This window comes from Lucilia cuprina, chromosome 6 (assembly GCF_022045245.1).
Source record: "Lucilia cuprina isolate Lc7/37 chromosome 6, ASM2204524v1, whole genome shotgun sequence".
NCBI lineage: Eukaryota > Metazoa > Arthropoda > Insecta > Diptera > Calliphoridae > Lucilia > Lucilia cuprina.
Genome location: NC_060954.1, coordinates 50,975,040 through 50,997,857, shown reverse-complemented (window position 1 = coordinate 50,997,857; position 22,818 = coordinate 50,975,040). Strand labels below are relative to the sequence as shown.

Genomic DNA, 22,818 nt, shown 5'->3' with positions numbered 1-22,818 from the left:
AGTGGAAGTTACATATATCCCACTATATGGAAAATTTAGTTTAAGGGATACCTTATGGAACTATGTAGGTAAAATATCTGAAATAATCGTGGGACTCCCTCAGAATGAAATTTGATTTTGTTTGAAAAATAGTACATTTTTATGAATATTTCTGGAGAGGATTAATGGAACTGAGTGGAAGTTACATATATCCGACTATATGCAAATTTTAGTCTAAGAGGTACCTAATGGAACTATATAGGTTAAATATCTCAAATAATCGTGGGACTCCCACATAATGAAATTTGATTTTGTTTGAAAAATAGTACATTTTTTGAATATTTCTGGAGAGGATTAATGGAACTGAGTGAAAGTTACATATATCCCACTATATGCAAATTTTAGTCTAAGAGGTACCTAATGGAACTACATAGGTAAAATATCTGAAATAATCGTGGGACTCCCACAGAATAAAATTTTATTTTGTCTGAAAAATAGTAAATTTTTTGAATATTTCTGGAGAGGATTAGTGGAACTGAGTGGAAGTTACATATATCTCACTATATGGAAATTTTAGTCTAAGGGGTACCTAATGGAACTATGTAAGTTAGATATCTGAAATAATCATGGGACTCCCACAGAATAAAATTTAGTTTTCTTTAAAAAATAGTACATTTTTTTGAAAATTTCTGGAGAGGATTAATGGAACTGAGTGGAAGTTACATATATCCCACTATATGGAAAATTTAGTTTAAGGGATACCTTATGGAACTATGTAGGTAAAATATCTGAAATAATCGTGGGACTCCCTCAGAATGAAATTTGATTTTGTTTGAAAAATAGTACATTTTATGAATATTTCTGGAGAGGATTAATGGAACGATTATTTCAGATATTTTACCTACTTAGTTCCATAAGGTATCCCTTAAACTAAATTTTCCATGTAGTAAGATATATGTAACTTCCACTCAGTTCCATTTATCCTCTCCAGAAATTTTCAAAAAAATGTACTATTTTTTAAAGAAAACTAAATTTTATTCTGTGGGGGTCCCACGATTATTTCAGATATCTAACTTACATAGTTTCATTAGGTACCCCTTAGACTAAAATGTCCATATAGTGAGATATATGTAACTTCCACTCAGTTCCACTAATCCTCTCAAGAAATTTTCAAAAAATTTACTATTTTTCAAAAATCAATTTCATTCTGTGGGAGTCCCACGATCATTTCAGATATTTTACCTATGTAGTTCCATTAGGTACCTCTTAGACTAAAATTTGCATATAGTGGGATATATGTAACTTCCACTCAGTTCCATTAATCCTCTCCAGAAATATTCAAAAAATTTACTATTTTTTAGACAAAATAAAATTTTATTCTATGGGAGTCCCACGATTATTTCAGATATTTAACCTATATAGTTCCATAAGGTATCCCTTAGGCTAAAATTTCCATATAGTGGGATATATGTAACTTCCACTCAGTTCCATTAATCCTCTCCAGAAATATTCAAAAAATTTACTATTTTTCAGACAAAATAAAATTTTATTCTGTGGGAGTCCCACGATTATTTCAGATATTTTACCTATGTAGTTCCATTAGGTACCTCTTAGACTAAAATTTCCATATAGTGGGATATATGTGACTTCCACTCAGTTCCATTAATCCTCTCCAGAAATATTCAAAAAATTTACTATTTTTCAGACAAAATAAAATTTTATTCTGTGGGAGTCCCACGATTATTTCAGATATTTTACTTATATAGTTCCATAAGGTATCCCTTAAGCTAAAATTTCCATATAGTGGGATATATGTAACTTCCACTCAGTTCCATTAATCCTCTCCAGAAATATTCCAAAAATTTACTATTTTTCAGACAAAATAAAATTTTATTCTGTGGGAGTCCCACGATTATTTCAGATATTTTACCTATGTAGTTCCATTAGGTACCTCTTAGACTAAAATTTGCATATAGTGGGATATATGTAACTTTCACTCAGTTCCATTAATCCTCTCCAGAAATATTCAAAAAATGTACTATTTTTCAAACAAAATCAAATTTCATTCTGTGGGAGTCCCACGATTATTTGAGATATTTAACCTATATAGTTCCATTAGGTACCTCTTAGACTAAAATTTGCATATAGTCGGATATATGTAACTTCCACTCAGTTCCATTAATCCTCTCCAGAAATATTCATAAAATGTACTATTTTTCAAACAAAATCAAATTTCATTCTGAGGGAGTCCCACGATTATTTCAGATATTTTACCTACATAGTTCCATAAGGTATCCCTTAAACTAAATTTTCCATATAGTGGGATATATGTAACTTCCACTCAGTTCCATTAATCCTCTCCAGAAATTTTCAAAAAAATGTACTATTTTTTAAAGAAAACTAAATTTTATTCTGTGGGAGTCCCATGATTATTTCAGATATCTAACTTACATAGTTCCATTAGGTACCCCTTAGACTAAAATTTCCATATAGTGATATATGTGTAACTTCCACCCAGTTCTATTAATCCTCTAAAGAATTTTTCAAAAAAAGGTTAATTAAATAAGGCAATCCAAGATTATTTCAGATATTCCACTAATGCGGATCCATGACATATCCCTAGGACTACCATTTACATATACTGGGACATGTGTAACTTTCACTCAGTTCCAGTAATCCTGTCCAGAATATTGGTAAACAAAGTTCAATGTTTAAGTATGTTTACTATGAATACAGATATATTTCACGCACAGTTCCATTAAGTAGCCTTTGGACCATCATTTCCATATAGTTGGATGTGTGGAACCTTCATCCTGCTTCCAAAATGGTCAGTTTTCGATCTTCTAATTCAATTATAATATTCTGTTAACTGATTAACAGCGCTCTGTTAGCTGCAAAATGAGCACTGTTAACAAATCTGGTTTGTGTCTTTGCTAGTTAAATTCGAATTTAACTTCACACACACAGACAATACTATATAGGATACTATAGACAAGAACATAGAGAGGATTAAGGACAAGTTTATAGTACTGACTATAGATTAGATTGTGTGGCCTCATGTAGGTTAGTGTTCTAATCTGGTAGACTGCATGTGGTGTCATCGATTCGTACCTGAGGCACTGTAATTAACTAACTAGATTATGCTATAGAACAGACTACAGACTATGAAAAGCTATAGTCCAAACTATAGATAAGACTAAATATAGTCCAGGCTATAGGCAAGACTATAGACAATACTATAGTCAAGACTATAGACAAGACTATAGTCGAGGCTATAGGCAAGACTATAGTCCAGACTATAGGCAAGACTATAGTCCAGACTATAGTCCAGACTATAGGCAAGACTATAGTTCAGACTATAGTCCAGACTATAGTCCAGACTATAGTACAGACTATAGTCCAGACTATAGTACAGACTATAGTCCAGACTATAGTACAGACTATAGTCCAGACTATAGTACAGACTATAGTCCAGACTATAGTCCAGACTATAGAAAAGACTATAGTCCAGACTATAGAAAAGACTATAGTCCAATCTATAGGCAAGACTATAGTCCAGACTGTAGACAAGACTATAGTCCCGACTGTAGACAAGTCTATAGTCCAGACTATAGGCAAGACTATAGTTCAGACTATAGTTCAGTATACACCAGTTCCGACTTTAACTCAGACCTAGACAAAACTATAGTCCAGAACATAAGAACTATTATGTCCCGACTTTAATCAAAACTATAAACCACACTTTAGATTATAATATCTAGTCCACTCCGACAAAATTTTCCATTGGTTAGACATTTACATAAATTATACACTAAAATATTTTTAATGTCAGCAAATGAAACCACCTTAATTTTCATTGCGAAAAACAAAATATATTTAAATTCTGTATAAATTATTTGATTTATAACACTCCTTTATTCATTTAAATTATTCTAATTGTAACTATTTTTTGTTGTTGTTACTTAAGTATTATTGTCGTAGTTTAGCATCTCTAGAGTATAAATCGTCAAGTTAAAAAAAAGACTGAAATTCATATTCATTAAATGATGCTTGGCTGTCAAGTAAGTGCAATTGTTTCAATTATTAAAATAGAAAGACAGACAGACGGTCAGATAGGCACATGTTCTGACTGTAATAAAGACTATTTTTGAACTTAACTTTTATATAACTAATGGTTGCAATGGAACAGTAGTCGACATTTTATTCCTAAAACACTTGTTGCTCTCTAAAAGAAAGAATTGTGTGATTTTTATTTAATGTTCTCGTGCTGAATGTTTTTAATTTTTAATGCCACACAAACGTCAACTTATTAATTATACTAGTAGCAACTTTTAAATTTAAACAATCATACAAATTTATTAAATGATTTAAAAATAAAAAAACTATTAGATTTTTTTTTGGAACAACAATTGTGACAGTTTTATTAATTAGGTAACATGTCTTAATTGATTTTTTATATAAACTTGTTAATTGTTATGCATTTTAAACATTTAGTCACTTTAGCAATTTATTATTATTTGTCTAGAGTCCAGACTATAGTTAAGCCTATAGACTAGATTGTATCCAGACTATAGACCACACTGTAGCCTAGATTATATGCCAGATTATAGACAAGACTATGGGCCAGACTATTTACTAGATAATTTTCCTGACAATTGAATACACAATGGTCCTGACTATAGTCTATACTACAGACAAGACTACAGAACAGACTATAATTCAGACAATAGAATATACTATTTTCCAGGCTATAGTCCTGCCTACAAACTATACTAAAATCCAGACTATGAAATTGACTATAGTCGAAACTATAGAATAGACGATAGTCCAGATATTAAATAGACTATAGTCCAGACTATAGAATAGACTATGGTCCAGACTATAGAATAGACTATAGTGCAGACTATTGAATAGACTATAGTCCAGACTATAGAATTGACTATAGTCCAGACTATATAATAGACTTAAGTACAGACTATTGAATAGACAATAGTCCAGACTATAGATTAGATGATAGTCCAGACTATAGATTAGACTATAGTCCTGACTATAGATTAGACTATAGCCCAGACTATAGATTAGACTATAGTCCAGACTATATATTAGACTATAGTCCAGACTATAGATTGGACTATAGTCCAGACTATAGATTAGACTATAGTCCTGACTATAGATTAGACTATAGTCCTGACTATAGATTAGACTATAGTCCTGACTATAGATTAGACTATAGTCCAGACTATAGATTAGACTATAGTCCAGACTATAGATTAGACTATAGTCCAGACTAAAGAATAGACTATAGTCCAGATTATAGATTAGACGATAGTCCAGACTATAGATTAGACTATAGTCCGGACTATAGATTAGATTATAGTCCAGACTATAGATTAGACTATAGTCCAGACTATAGATTAGACGTTAGCCCAGACTATAGATTATAGTCCAGACTATAGATTAGACAATAGTCCAGACTATAGATTAGATGATAGTCCAGACTATAGATTAGACTATAGTCCTGACTATAGATTAGACTATAGTCCAGACTATAGATTATACTATAGTCCAGACTATAGATTAGACTATAATTCAGACTATAGATTAGACTATAGTCCAGACTATAGATTAGACTATAGTCCAGACTATATATTAGACTATAGTCCAGACTATAGATTAGACTATAGTCCTGACTATAGATTAGACTATAGTCCTGACTATAGATTAGACTATAGTCCTGACTATAGATTAGACTATAGTCCTGACTATAGATTAGACTATAGTCCAGACTATAGATTAGACTATAGTCCAGACTATAGATTAGACTATAGTCCAGACTAAAGAATAGACTATAGTCCAGATTATAGATTAGACTATAGTCCAGACTAAAGAATAGACTATAGTCCAGACTATAGAATATACTAAAGTCCAGACTATGGAATAGACTATAGTCCAGACTATAGTCTAGATTATAGAATAGACTACAGTCTATTAGGTTAGAATTGACTATAGTCCAGAGTATAGTCTATACTATAGATTAGACTATAATCCTCACTTTAGATTAAACTATAGTCGAGATAATAGAATAGACTATAGTCGAGATAATAGAATAGACTATATAGTCGAGACTATAGAATATACTATATTCGAGACTATAGAATAGACTATAGTCGAGACTATAGAATAGACTATAGTCGAGACTATAGAATAGACTATAGTAGAGACTAAGAATTGAGTGTCCTTTCAAACTAATTAATTATAAACTGGACTTAGAATAGACTTTAGCTTAAATATAGTTCAGTCTATAGACCTGACTATAGTTCAAAATTAATACTACATTTATAACTACATTATAGTCAATCTATATACTATACTATAGTTCAGACTTTGGGTTTTAGTTTAGCCCAGACAGATGTCTATAATCCGGACTATAGTACAGACTGTAGTCCGACTTTATTTCAGACGGTGGCTGTTCATATAGTTCAGACTTAACACAAAATATCACATGAGATCAAGGCGCAATTTCTGGCATTCGATGTCGATCGAAAACTCAATAGAATTAAAAAAAAATTATAATTATTAGAAATTTCGTTCGCTTTCGAATTCCAAAATTTGGCCCCTGATTACTCATGTTAGGGTTAAAGCTCTGGCCAATGAAATCTTTACAATATCGCGCTTATTTATTTTATTATTTTGCCAAAACACATTTATCTTAAAATTTTTATCAATCTGTTCGCACCACTAAATCGTCTATTAAATCGCATATCAATTGCATTACACGCAATTTATTTTATTTTATTTATTTATTTTTTTTTTTTTTTTGGTTTGAAACATAATCATGGTTAAATCATTTAAGACTTTTAACAATCTTTAGAGGAGAATTATTTGGAGATATAACGCTTTATAAAAAAAATTAATGCACGATTATGAATTTTTATTTGTTTTAATTATAACAAAAAATAAATTTGATTTCAAATATTTTCAACTGTTTTTTAATAAATTCATGAATTCAATTCTGTAGTGAGAAAAACAATACAAACCCAACGTGATTACAAAATATTTTTTTAAAAAACTATGTGAACAAAATCTTTAAGGAGCCAAATTAAAACAATAATAATTCAATGTGATTTGAACACATTTTTGTTTGTATCTGTATGCTTCAGATGACATAGATATTTTTGCAGTCGCTTTGTTTTTTTGCAATTGACAATAATTGAATTTGTTGCAGTTGCAGTTGTATGTATTAGTACGTTTGCTTTGGTGTTTCTTTGCTTTTTTTCTGGCGGCCAAGAAAATCAGTTTAATAGTTTATAGTAAAACTTATAGGTGGTCGTTATTTATTTATTGTTTTTTTTTTTAAATTTTATTCATTCCTTAAAGCTGCCATAATCTATTCAGCCATAAATTGACAAGTTTCTTTTGTTTTTTAAGTTATTTTGTAGTGTTTGACCATTGTTTTAAAGTCCATAACTATTATTTAAAAAAAATCAATAAATGCAAACAAAAAATATAAAAACTGTCAGCAAATATTTACAAAACAAAAACTTATTGAACTACATAGTTTAAATAAGTTTAGCAGACATGGTGTCTCCTATAGGCCTTTCATTAAATTAAAATATTTTTTTTTTTTTGTAAAATTTTTCAGTTTTTTCTCATTTGCTTTTTTATGCATTTTTAAAACTTCTTATTATTTTGAAACTAAATCCATTTAATTTTTTTAACAACAATAATTTAAGGCCCGCTTTACAATATGGTTTTAAAGACAAAAGGTCTTTAAACCTGGTTAAATGTAACGTTAAGCATTTTTCTTTTATTTTGTAGTTTTTGTTGTTGTTGTTGTTGCAATTATTGTGTATTATTACAAATTTCCAAACCATAAAGGTTTCATTTTACTTTATTTTCTTCTCTCCAGTTTGTTTTAATTTCTTTTCATATTTGTTTACAAAAGAAATTACAAAAGAAAATAAGCAATGAGAAATTGTCAAAGGTAAAGGTCGAATTTGCAAATCACTTACTCAATTATAGATAGTCTATAGTCTTGACTACAGATAAGTCTGTAGTCTTGACTATAAATTAGTCTATAATCTGAGACTATAGATTAGTCTATAGTTTTGACTATAGATAGTCTATAGTATTGACTATAGAAAGGTCTATAGTCTTGACTATAGATAGTCTATAGTCTTGACTATAGATACTCTATAGTCTTGACTATAGATACTCTATAGTCTTGACTATAGATACTCTATAGTCTTGACTATAGATACTCTATAGTCTTGACTATAGACTATCTATAGTCTTGACTATAGACTATCTATAGTCTTGACTATAGACTATCTATAGTCTTGACTATAGACTATCTATAGTCTTGACTATAGACTATCTATAGTTTTGACTATAGACTATCTATAGTTTTGACTATAGACTATCTATAGTCTTGACTATAGACTATCTATAGTCTTGACTATAGATACTCTATAGTCTTGACTATAGATACTCTATAGTCTTGACTATAGATACTCTATAGTCTTGACTATAGATACTCTATAGTCTTGACTATAGATACTATATAGTCTTGACTATAGATACTCTATAGTCTTGACTATAGATACTCTATAGTCTAGACTATAGATACTCTATAGTCTTGACTATAAATACTCTATAGTCTTGACTATAGATACTCTATAGTCTTGACTATAGATACTCTATAGTCTTGACTATAGATACTCTATAGTCTTGACTATAGATACTCTATAGTCTTGACTATAGATACTCTATAGTCTTGACTATAGATACTCTATAGTCTAGACTATAGATACTCTATAGTCTCGACTATAGATACTCTATAGTCTCGACTATAGATACTCTATAGTCTTGACTATAGATACTCTATAGTCTTGACTATAGATACTCTATAGTCTTGACTATAGATACTCTATAGTCTTGACTATAATACTCTATAGAGTTTGACACTTGACTATAGATACTCTATAGTCTTGACTATAGATACACTATAGTCTTGACTATAGATACTCTATAGTCTTGACTATAGATACTCTATAGTCTTGACTATAGATACTCTATAGTCTTGACTATAGATACTCTATAGTCTTGAGTATAGATACTCTATAGTCTTGACTATAGGTACTCTATAGTCTTGACTATAGATACGCTATAGTCTTGACTATAGATACTCTATAGGCTTGACTATAGATACTCTATAGTCTTGACTATATATACTCTATAGTCTTGACTATATGTACTCTATAGTCTTGACTATAGATACTCTATATTCTTAACTATAGATACTCTATAGTCTTGACTATAGATGCTTTATAGTCTTGACTATAGATGCTCTATAGTCTTGACTATAGATGCTCTATAGTCTTGTCTATAGAAAGGTCTATAGTCTTGAACATTGGAAAGTCTATAGTCTTGACTATAGAAAGGTCTATAGTCTTGAACATTGGAAAGTCTATAGTCTTGACTATAGAAAGGTCTATAGTCTTGACTATAGAAAAGGTCTATAGTCTTGACTTTAGAAAGGTCTATAGTATTGACTATAGAACGGTCTATAGTATTGACTATAGATAGTCTATAGTATTGACTATAGATAGTCTATAGACTAGAGATAGTCTTTAGTCTTGAATATTGTCTATAGTCAAGGCTATAGACTTATCTATAGTCTCGACTATGGATAGTCTATAGTCTCGACTATGGATAGTCTATAGTCTCGACTATGGATAGTCTATAGTCTTGACTATAGATAGTCTATAGTCTTGACTACAGATAGTCTATAGTCTTGACTAAAGATAGTCTATAGTCTTGACTACAGATAGTCTATAGTCTTTACAACAGATAGTCTATAGTCTTGACTATAGAAAGGTCTATAGTCTTTAGTCTTGACTATAGATTAGTATATAGTCTTGGCTATAGATTAGTCTATGATCTTGACTATAGATTAATCTATACTATAGATTAGTCTTGACTATAGATAAGTATAACTCTTGACTATAACTTTATAAATAAATATGTTACTTAAAATACAGCTAATTGATAATACTCTTTTGAAATGATTATATCGACTGATATGAAACTAAGTTTAAAATAAACAGACTAATTTAATATAAATATTTGTTTGTTTTGTTGTAGTCTTTATAACAATATGTAGTTATAAACAAATAGAAAACCGAGAAAAACATCCGTCATTAACGTCCCTCTTAAAAGCATATTATTTTACATTTGACGCGTGCTGAGACCACAAATAGTCCAAAGTTTAAATTGTACCATTAAGTTTTAAACAACAGGCAGACAAACGTTTGAACTGAAAGTACCACCACACAATAGTTGGTAGAGAACAAGCAGCAGACGTTTTAAATATCGTTTGTTGTTGGGTTTTTTATTTATATTATTTGTTATTTGAACATAAAAAACGAATGCAAAATTATATTTGCATAAATGTCATAAAATAACATTAAATTGAGAATATTGAAATTTGTTCACCATTTATGCTATTTCTTCATTATATCACCTTCTATTTCCAAACAAACCGAATATGGCTGCTTTTCATCCTGTCTATTAAAGGCATCCACTTTTAAAACTAATTTATGACGACCCGATATATCCTCACCTTGAATATCTGCAACAGCTTCCAAATCAAAAGGTACATGATGATAGGTATGCTAAAAATTTAAATTAAATTAAAAAAATTTTCTTATTGAAAAAAAAAGATAAAACCTACTCCCTTATTGGTAATACATTTCAAATCATCGGAATCGATAAACTGAGCCCATGTTTTATACCATATATCATTCTCATCGAATAATGTTGCACAAAAATCTTTTTGAATCATTGTAAAAACTGTCGGTTGCCAGCTACCGCGTTCATACTTCATAAGATCAGTATGTAATTCTACACGATCATCAGGATCAGCATCCCAGACCATGGTAAATGAACCCTCCATATGAACAGTTTCATCTAAAAGTTCAATACTTAAATTTGATAAATCAAACATATCGGCGACACCTAAATAATCCGGTTCATTTTTACAATCCTGAAAAATGGCTGGATCTTCAATAAGGAATACGTAGAGGGTCCCCTGTACGATGAGGCTTTGGTGTAGCAATATTAGCAGAAAATTTAACCAAATTTTTAATTTTATATCCATTGTGTTGGAAAATTGTTGATAACTTTACTAATGAACTATAATGAGGAAAATACTTGTTTATTGTGTGAATAAATTTAATTTATATAAATTAACATTTTAACATTAACATATTAAATTTTATTTTGTGTTTTGTTTTTTGCTTTATTAGATAATCTATTGTTGTAAAGTTTTATTTGTTTCAAATAATTATTATTATAATGTGTTTGTTTTTAATTAGATTGATACATTTGTTTTTACATGGTCTAGTTTATTATGACCAGGGCGAGGATTTCTATGCAAATGCATTTTTGTACTCAGTAACTGAAAATAACTTTTAACATTTTCCGAATATATACTATTTCAAAAAAGCATTATAATTACATATTGTCATTTTGAAATCGTGGTTAACGTTGAATTTGTACATATACAAAGCGGCAGCTCCGTCATCAAGAACCTATATATATGTTGTCAAAAATTTAAGTTAATAACATCTAGAAATATGTACATAAAAATTTCATAAGGAAATCTATATTTGGGGCATATTTTTCACATTTGTAGTGCATATTTCAACATTTTATAGAACATATTATAAGCACATATTTTTAACTTTTTTAGTGTGTGAAAAACGTTGCCTTGATCATGACAAATAAGGAAATGATGAATTTGGGAACATTTTAATTTTAGAGAGACTTAAACCTTTTAAGGATTTGTCGAGTCTTTGAAATTTTTTAAAAGATGGTAGTGATTTCCTCCTTATCTAGTTCTGTTCTACTTCAGTTCTAGTTCTGTTCTACTTCAGTTCTAGTTCTGTTCTACTTAAGTTCTAGTTCTGTTCTACTTCAGTTCTAGTTCAGTTCTAGTTCAGTTCTAGTTCAGTTTTAGTTCAGTTCTAGTTCAGTTCTAGTTCAGTTCTAGTTCAGTTCTAGTTCAGTTCAGTTCTAGTTCAGTTCTAGTTCAGTTCTAGTTCAGTTCTAGTTCAGTTCTAGTTCAGTTCTAGTTCAGTTCTAGTTCAGTTCTAGTTCAGTTCTAGTTCAGTTCTAGTTCAGTTCTAGTTCAGTTCTAGTTCAGTTCTAGTTCAGTTCTAGTTCAGTTCTAGTTCAGTTCTAGTTCTGTTCTAGTTCTGTTCTAGTTCTGTTCTAGTTCTGTTCTAGTTCTGTTCTAGTTCTGTTCTAGTTCTGTTCTAGTTCTGTTCTAGTTCTGTTCTAGTTCTGTTCTAGTTCTGTTCTAGTTCTGTTCTAGTTCAGTTCTAGTTCTGTTCTAGTTCTGTTCTAGTTCTGTTCTAGTTCTGTTCTAGTTCTGTTCTAGTTCTGTTCTAGTTCTGTTCTAGTTCTGTTCTAGTTCTGTTCTAGTTCTGTTCTAGTTCTGTTCTAGTTCTGTTCTAGTTCTGTTCTAGTTCTGTTATAGGTTTGTTCTAGTTCTGTTCTAGTTGTGTTCTAGTTCTGTTCTAGTTCTGTTCTAGTTCTGTTCTAGTTCTGTTCTAGTTCTGTTCTAGTTCTGTTCTAGTTCTGTTCTAGTTCTGTTCTAGTTCTGTTCTAGTTCTGTTCTAGTTCTGTTCTAGTTCTGTTCTAGTTATGTTCTAGTTATGTTCTAGTTATGTTCTAGTTATGTTCTAGTTCTGTTCTAGTTCTGTTCTAGTTATGTTCTAGTTCTGTTCTAGTTCTGTTCTAGTTCTGTTCTAGTTCTGTTCTAGTTCTGTTCTAGTTCTGTTCTAGTTCTGTTCTAGTTCTGTTCTAGTTCTGTTCTAGTTCTGTTCTAGTTCTGTTCTAGTTCTGTTCTAGTTCTGTTCTAGTGTTTCTAGTTCTGTTCTAGTTCTGTTCTAGTTCTGTTCTAGTTCTGTTCTAGTTCTGTTCTGTTCTAGTTCTGTTCTAGTTCTGTTCTAAGTCTGTTCTAGTTCTGTTCTAGTTCTGTTCTAGTTCTGTTCTAGTTCTGTTCTAGTTCTGTTCTAGTTCTGTTCTAGTTCTGTTCTAGTTCTGTTCTAGTTCTGTTCTAGTTCTGTTCTTGTTCTGTTCTAGTTCTGTTCTAGTTCTGTTCTAGTTCTGTTCTAGTTCTGTTCTAGTTCTGTTCTAGTTCTGTTCTAGTTCTGTTCTAGTTCTGTTCTAGTTCTGTTCTAGTTCTGTTCTAGTTCTGTTCTAGTTCTGTTCTAGTTCTGTTCTAGTTCTGCTCTAGTTCTATTCTAGTTCTGTTTTAATAAACTAAAGTTCTTGAGTTCCGCAGAGCAAGTACTTTAAGAATACAGCTTCATATGTCTTCCGATGGCATATATGGTATGTCTGGCAATAGTCCAGACATATTTTTATATAAAGATACATATGTCAATTTAAAATTTGTTTTCCTACTTTGACGATTTTGACCGATAATATATTTCTTTTATGTTTTGCTTTCGTCAGCGGTATTTTTAGTTGGCATGTTTGTCACTTCTTGTTTGAACTCACGCAAAATTGTAATAATAAACAAAAAATTGCGAAAACAAGAAAATGAATTTAAAAAAGTTTTAAAATAACAAAAAAAAAATACAAATCTTCGATACAAACTATTTCCCTTATTTTTTATATTTAACAAAACCACGCAATTTAAAGTTTAATGACAGTGTAAAAAATTGTTTTTTTTTTTCTTTAACATGTTTTTTAATAATTTAATATGTTAACATATATATTTATTAGAGTACCGCCGAATATTCGGTGAGGGTTTCAGTTTAAAATTATAATTGAATTCTGAAATATTGGTCATTGATGAATCCAGATGTATTCTTTTATATATTACTGCTCTTGGGCAAAAATTAGTCTCTTTGGAAAAATTACACTTTCTTCTGACTGTACCGAATTTTTAGACTTCGGTTGGACTCAAGTATTTGTGTATAACACATTTACAAATTTGCAAGTGTCCATTTGTCATGTTTTTATAATGTTAATTTTTCTTTTCCGCTAGCAATAGTCCAGACATATTTTTATATAAAGATACATATGTCAATTTAAAATTTGTTTTCCTACTTTGACGATTTTGACCGATAATATATTTCTTTTATGTTTTGCTTTCGTCAGCGGTATTTTTAGTTGGCATGTTTGTCACTTCTTGTTTGAACTCACGCAAAATTGTAATAATAAACAAAAAATTGCGAAAACAAGAAAATGAATTTAAAAAAGTTTTAAAATAACAAAAAAAAAATACAAATCTTCGATACAAACTATTTCCCTTATTTTTTATATTTAACAAAACCACGCAATTTAAAGTTTAATGACAGTGTAAAAAATTGTTTTTTTTTTTCTTTAACATGTTTTTTAATAATTAATATATTAACATATATATTTAACATATATTATTTATGGTAGTACCGCCGAATATTCGGTGAGGGTTTCAGTTTAAAATTATAATTGAATTCTGAAATATTGGTCATTGATGAATCCAGATGTATTCTTTTATATATTACTGCTCTTGGGCAAAAATTAGTCTCTTTGGAAAAATTACACTTTCTTCTGACTGTACCGAATTTTTAGACTTCGGTTGGACTCAAGTATTTGTGTATAACACATTTACAAATTTGCAAGTGTCCATTTGTCATGTTTTTATAATGTTAATTTTTCTTTTCCGCTAACAAAACATAACACCAGTTAAAAAAAAAAAAAACATGAAAACATCGTATGAACAAAACAAAACATACATGGAAGTGTAAACGATAATTGCTTGTAGCTTTAAGGTTAAATAATTAAGTTATTGACACCTTTTTCCTTTAAAGAAACCTAAGAATATATTAATTAAGAAATACATACACTTTGGTATATTATTTAAAAACGTTATAATTTATAAGTTAAAATATAACTAGAACAGAACTAGAACCGAACTAGAACAGAACTAGAACAGAACTAGACCAGAACTAGACCAGAACTAGACCAGAACTAGACCAGAACTAGAACAGAACTAGATCAGAACTAGAACAGAACTAGAACAGAACTAGAACAAAACTAGAACAGAACTAGAACAGAACTAGAACAAAACTAGAACAGAACTAGAACAGAACTAGAACAGAACTAGAACAGAACTAGAACACAACTAGAACAGAACTAGAACAGCACTAGAACAGAACTAGAACAGCACTAGAACAGAATTAAAAAAGAACAGAACTAGAACAGAACTAAACTAGAACAGAACTAGAACAGAACTAGAACAGAACTAGAACTGAACTAGAACAGAACTAGAACAGAACTAGAACAGAACTAGAACAGAACTAGAACAGAACTAGAACAGAACTAGAACAGAACTAGAACAGAACTAGAACAGAACTAGAACAGAACTAGAACAGAACTAGAACAGAACTAGAACAGAACTAGAACAGAACTAGAACAGAACTAGAACAGAACTAGAACAGAACTAGAACAGAACTAGAACAGAACTAGAACAGAACTAGAACAGAACTAGAACCAGAACTAGAACAGAACTAGAACAGAACTAGAACAGAACTAGAACAGAACTAGAACAGAACTAGAACAGAACTAGAACAGAACTAGAACAGAACTAGAACAGAACTAGAACAGAACTAGAACAGAACAAGAACAGAACTAGAACAGAACTAGAACAGAATTAGAACAGAACTAGAACAGAACTAGAACAGAACTAGAACAGAACTAGAACAGAACTAGAACAGAACTAGAACAGAACTAGAACAGAACTGGAACAGAACTAGAACAGAACTAGAACAGAACTAGAATAGAACTAGAATAGAACTAGAATAGAACTAGAACAGAATTAGAACAGAACTAGAACAGAACTAGAACAGAATTAGAACAGAACTAGAACAGAACTAGAACAGAACTAGAACAGAACTAGAACAGAACAGAACAGAACTAGAACAGAACTAAAACTGAACTAGAACAGAACTAAAACTGAACTAGAACAGAAGAGAACTGGAAAAGAACAGAACTAGAACAATATTAGAGCAGAACTATAACAGTACTAAAACTTGAAATGAACAAGAATTTCAAATTCCCAATTCATGATATATCCGATGTTTAGTTGACAAACTTATGGTTACTTTATCTATATGATGTTAGAGTGAGATATTCGAGCTTAATTTAGCCTATCTTTTCTCATTTCTGATCTAGTTAATAGGTTTTCCATTTAATTTTGCTATTACAACTTAAACTCATATATTAGTTTACTTACAATTCATTGAACTGAAAAAGCTTGTTATATTTCTTTTAATAATAATGCGTGGCCACTGTTTCAAATATTTCCCAGTATATATTACAGCATTTTTTTGTGACTTTTTTATATTATAAAGTATCAACATCTATCGAGAACCTACGCATTATCTGTTTGTTGAACTATTGCAACACCTTTTTATTTTACTTTTAATAGACAAATATATATTTTTTTTGCTAACAAGATCTATCTCACTATAAGTGCATTAAATATTTGGAGTTTTATAGTATATTTTCTAGATTTTGTCAACTATTTTTTTGTTGTTTTATATTGCAATTTTTCTCCTGGTTGAAAATTTTGTTTTTTTTTTCCTAACCACCACTGAAATGTTGATAGAAATGCCACCTTTTTTATGTAGGTTTGGTTAAGTTACATTTTGTGGTAGTAGCATGTCATTTTGCTGTAACTTGTATTTGTTTAATTTTATTTTGTTGTTAAGATTAACAAGAAGGAATGAATTAAACTGAAAAAATAGACCGAATATTATGTATATTTTAAAGACTTTTGCAATATTTTCAAACAAGGATTAACACAAATGTTTTGGGCTGGAAGAAAAAAGTTTCGTAGTATTAATGAAACTTTTACATTAATGCAACGTATACTTTATTTTACTAAAAGAAGTGTAGTGATTGTTATTTTAAATGAAATCATATAAGATGTGTGTTAGTATGTATATATAGATTATGTATTAATGTTATATTTTCATTATATTTACGAAAAACTTCGTTATAACAATGAAAACTTAAATTTAAAAATAATCCTTAATCCATTTAAATTTTCGGTCTAAACGATTTAAACAAATATTTCGGTAGTGTTTCTACCATATAATCTTACACACCACTTTTTGCAACCCGCTTTGACTTGCTTATCTTACCGTTATAATTTTTGTGTAAACTCCCACTGTTATATTTAACTGAATCGAACCAAACCCTTAAAAAATATGTTAATTTTTTTTGTTTTATGATTTTTTTCTCAAACCAAAACTAAATTTAAGCAATATTTTTTTGCTTTAAATGGTTGTTTATATTTTAGTTGTAGTGCCTTTAAGTGCTAAAACTACTGACTTTTGGTTTAAATATTTCTTGGTTTTTAAGTTGCCGTTGCATAAAGTATTTTGATAAGGTTTTTTTTTGTGCTATAAACCATTTATGCAAAAATTATTTAAATATGTTAAAGAAAACTATTTAGAATAATGTATTCTAGAGTTTACTTTTTAAAACTTCAATTTTGAATTTAAGTCCATAAAATTCTCAGTTAAAACTTACATTACCTAGTAATGGTTTTGAAATGTTAATATAATACTTACTATTTAAGCATGAACATAAAAACACTGTTTTTATTTAGCCGGATCAACCAGATTACTACTAAAATTATATTAACCTGTAGACTTCGAAAAGAGATCTGGTCTCATTTTTCCCATAGATAGATAGATAGACAGATAGATAGATAGATAGATAGATAGATAGATAGATAGATAGATAGATAGATAGATAGATAGATAGATAGATAGATAGATAGATAGATAGATAGATAGATAGATAGATAGATAGATAGATAGATAGATAGATAGATAGATAGATAGATAGATAAATAGATAATCAATATTTCAATAACTTTCAAAATAAACCTATAGACACGCCACCCCCAAAACGATAGAGCTGTGTCTGTCTTTAAACCTATATTCTTTATATTTGGAGTCATCATTGAGGTATTTGTGGGAATATCTCAACATCATTTCTTTTTGAATACATATAACAAGTCCGATGTAACTTACCCTATTGATTATAATCAATAAATTTTCAATTCAAAATTGATTTTTCATTGCAACATGGCAACAACAAAATTCTTCTTATAAGTATTTATCTGATTTTTTGTTTATTTATGCTGTATATCATTGTTCAACCGTGTTTTTTTTTTTTTTTTTTCTTAATTTCAATGTCAGATATTGTGTAACAATTAAGATACATTTCAACAAAATGCATTTAAAAGTGTTTCAAGAAAATAAACGTCAACATTAACAACAAAACAAAAAACAATAACAATAACGCATTGAAACAAGAATCTTTAACTTTTTACAAAAAGTATCCGATGTTTTGAAATTGAAAATGTATTATTACTCAGACAAAGAGAAACTATGAAGATACATACATATGTATGTACATTTATAGTGGGCATGTGTATGCATTTACAGTACAGATACTGTAGTGTATATCATCTACTTATGTATACAAATATACAGTGTTGTTGACTTTGAAACAACTATTTTTTTTACATTCTTCTAAAACTTTATCTTTTAATTTCTGTTAATTTATTTACTTTGTTTCATTTGACCATAGACAATATAATATGAGATACTCGTACAACTTCTTGTTTCTACAAATATGTTTTAAGTTGTAGTATTGTTGTTTTTTTAATGTTATAATACGAGGGTGTTATTGGAAGTTTATTGAATGGACTTTATACAGCAATAAAGACTGGGCTATGATCTAAACTGTAGTTTAAACTATAGTCTGGGCTAAAGTCTATAATATGGTCTGGATTAAAGTCTGTAGGTCCAATTTAGTATGGAACATAGTCTGTATTTAAGTCTGGACTTTAGTCTGTACTATAGTCTGCAATACAGTCTGTTCATTAGTTTGGATAGTAGTCTGTACTATAGTGTTGACAATAGTCTGTTGTATAGTACGTACTGTAGTCTGGGCGGTACTTTAGTCAGTACTATAGTGTTGACAATGGTCTGTTCTATAGTACGTTCTGTAGTCTGGACTATAGATTGGACTATACTCTGGAATAAAGTCTGAACTGTAGTCTAAAATAAAGTCTTAACTGTAGTCTGGATTGAAGTTTGTACTATTAGCTGCACTATAGTCTGGACTAGAGTCTGTACTATAGTCTGCAGTAAAGTCTGGACTAAGTCTATACTATAGTCTGAACTATAGTCTGTACCATAATCTGTACAATAGTTCAGATTCTATAGCCTGGTACTATGCTACAATCTGGACAGTCTGCAGTGTATCATGAAATAAAATCTGTACTATATCTGGACTAAGGTATGTACTATAGTCCGGACTACAGTCTACACTATAGTCTGGACTAAAGTCTGTACTATAGTCTGAACTATAGCTTGCAATATAGTCTGGACTATAGTTTGGACTAAAGTCTGTCCTGCAGTCTGGACTAAGGTATGTACTATAGTCTAGAGCAAAGTTTGTACTGTAGTTTGAACTATTGTCTGGCGATATGTTTAGACTATAGTTTGTTCTATAGTGTGGTCTAGTCTGGACTACAGTCTACACTATAATCTAGACTAAAGTCTGTACTATAGTCTGATCTATAGTTTGCAATATAGTCTGGACTATAGTTTGGACTAAAGTCTGTCCTGCAGTCTGAACTAAGGTATGTACTATAGTCTGGAGCAAAGTTTGTACTGTAGTTTGAACTATTGTCTGGCGATATGTTTAGACTATAGTCTGTTCTATAGTGTGGTCTAGTCTGAACTACAGTCTACACTATAATCTGGACTAAAGTCTGTATTATAGTCTGATCTATAGATTGCAATATAGTCTGGACTATAGTTTGGACTAAAGTCTGTACTATAGTCTGATCTATAGTTTGCAATATAGTCTGGACTATAGTTTGGACTAAAGTCTGTCCTGCAGTCTGGACTATAGTTTGGACTAAAGTCTATCCTGCAGTCTGGACTATAGTTTGGACTAAAGTCTGTCTTGCAGTCTGGACTATTGTCTGGCGATATGTATAGCCTATAGTATGGACTATAGTCTGTTCTATAGTCTGGTCTAGTCTGGACTACAGTCTACACTATAATATGGACTAAAGTCAGTACTGGACTATATTTTGGACTAAAGTCTGTCCTGCAGTCTGGACTAAAGTATGTACTATAGTCTGGAGCAAAGTCTGTACTGTAGTCTGGACTATGTATAGCCTATAATTTGGACTATAGTCTGTTCTATAGTCTGGCCTAGAGTCTAGACTATAGTCTGGCCTGAAGTATGGCCTATAGTCTGGACTAAAGTCTGCTCAATAAACTGGACTGTAGTCGGTACTATATATATAGGCTGGACTATAAGCTGTACTATAGTAAAAAACTTCCTCCTAATACTACTCTTATTTGTTAAATTCCTACATATTGTCTCACCAAATAAACATAATATGGTCATAACAAGTTACTAGCTTTATTTGTTAATATATATTTTAAAAATACATTAAATAATTCTTAGATCTTAACTTGTTTTCACTTTTTTCCCCCCGTTTTTTGACATCTGACCATATTTCAACATTTTCAATTACCGTATGTGGTATTAAACGAGAGCGTGCACATTCTTGTTAGTTTTTTATTGTTATGAAAAACTATTTATCATTTTTCTATATAAACAAAAAAATAGAAGGAAAAAATCTCTAGATATATATATTAATAAAAAGATGGTCAGGTTCGTTAAGCAAAAAACAAAACGAATATATTTATGGCAGCCTGTTGTTGTTGTTGGCTGAAGAGTTTGTTGTTCTTAAACATATTTTTTTCTGGTCTTTATTTGGCATAAACCACTTTTAAAATAAAATGATTGTGTGATTTTTATTATATATTTTGTAGCTGGAAATTCAATATTATATAAATTGTGATTTTGTTAATTGTTTAATGTTGAAGGACTACTAAGTGGTTTGGAAAGATTTTTTATAAAAAAAGTGTCTTATAGAGAAAAACTGTGTTTCCTCTCTATGTCAATATTTTGTTATAATAAAAGAAATACTTCACAAAACCAAATAAAAAAATCTGAAATTTTTCAAAATTAGTATTTCTAGTAAACATTAGATTTACAGGTCACTTAGCTAACAAAAAGTGAAAATCTATTCGGACAAATACATATAAACCCGCATACCCTGGGTGCTTCGCTACCCTAACTATGTTCAATATCGTAAAAATATCAAAAAGTACCATCGGAAAAACGAAAAAGTACAAAGATCTCTCTCAATAAATTCTCATTTAATAGGGACCGTGTATTTCGGTTAACTATTATAAAGAATCCATTTGAAGAATAGAAAAGTACCAAATAGTTCCCACTTACAGAGTATTATTCAGTCAAGACCATGTAAGTATGTTAAAATTAATGTTCCTAGGTTGAATATTTTAGAAATTTAAAAAAGTACAATTTATGAGATAATAAGTACTTAAAAGGACCGTGCATGTTTAATAATCATGTTTTCAGTTCATATTAAAGAACATACATAGAGTATCATTTGAAGGAAGAAAAAGTACCAAAAGTGGAATAAAGTTTACCTAAGTGGAAAGTACTTTACGCTTAGAAGTATACTTTTTCGAGAATTAAGTTTACAAAATGTTCCATATTTAAATCTACATATATATCACAGATAAAACTCAAACGATTCAAATCTGCATTCATTTCTGCATGTATTTCCAGAAAAATTGTGCTTTAAAAAAGGTACCAAACAACTTACTCGATTTTGGTCCTATATAGGCCTTAGTACTTGAATTTCAAAATAATATACCAAAAGCTTATTTTGTGTGAGTAAATAAACTACTTTTTGAACCTGGGAAAATAATTCTACCGATCTATCCATCTGGCCATTTTCTAAAAATACATTATGCAATAAATTATATACCAAAACAAATGGCAACTATAATGCAATAAAAAGATATATAAGCCACTGCTATAACATGAAAACTATAAAAGATATTGGCAACCATATCTTTTATAGTTTATAAAAGTTGGCTCAATGAGTTTGAATAAAATTAAATTTCCCGTTTTTCCCCCTTTTTGGTACTGGGGAAAAACCCCAGTGAAATAGCAAACATTTTATTAAAATATGTAATATTTATTTTAATAAAATGTTTGCTATTTCACTTAGTCTGTTAGTCTGTAATTTAATAGGAATAATTCAATAAACAGAAAAAGTTTTCTTAATGTTCTAAAAAAAGTACCATAAATACAGTCTTCTCCCTTTTACACCCAAAAAGTACGAAACAGGTGTCTCATAATTTTGAGAGATGTATCCAAAATATTTAGAAAAATTTGATTATGTTAATTAGTTTAAAAGTTATAAAGGGCTAAAAAAAGGTACCAAAATCACCTTTTTTACACATTTTTACCCCTTAAAAGTACGAATTTCAAAAATGTACCAGACACCCATCTGCTCATTTTAAGAGTAGATACAGGTGCATTTAAAATTTTTCTTGTATCACTAATATTATGTAAAATAATTAAGAAAACCTGTTTTACTCGTTTTTTCCCCCTTTTTCCCCGTAAATGTGCAAATTTCCAAAAATCCCTCCAGTGGATCTACACAACCAAAAACACATCTACTGTCAAAATTTCATGATTCTAGGTTCAGCCGTTTGGGCTGTGCGATGATGAATCAGTCAGTCAGTAACGCTACTCTTTTATATATAGAAGATAATGGTTAAATACACAATTTTAATTAAAAACATTCACTCTGACACAAAAACAAAAACGTCAAAACTCAACTCTAAA

At 30.0% G+C, this 22,818-nt stretch overlaps 2 protein-coding genes across 31 annotated transcripts in view; one reads left to right on the top strand and one right to left on the bottom strand.

The window, feature by feature from the left end:
- Positions 1 to 22,818, top strand: part of LOC111686228 (alpha-protein kinase 1) — a 131,517-nt gene that overhangs the window by 66,323 nt on the left and 42,376 nt on the right. The window lies entirely within an intron of this gene.
- Positions 10,255 to 11,175, bottom strand: LOC111689006. Its single transcript, XM_023451506.2, has 2 exons — positions 10,715 to 11,175; positions 10,255 to 10,655 (listed from the first exon to the last, which is right to left on the bottom strand). The coding sequence occupies exons 1-2, from the start codon at positions 11,138 to 11,140 to the stop codon at positions 10,485 to 10,487; spliced, it is 597 nt and encodes a 198-aa protein (XP_023307274.2). The 5' UTR covers positions 11,141 to 11,175; the 3' UTR covers positions 10,255 to 10,484.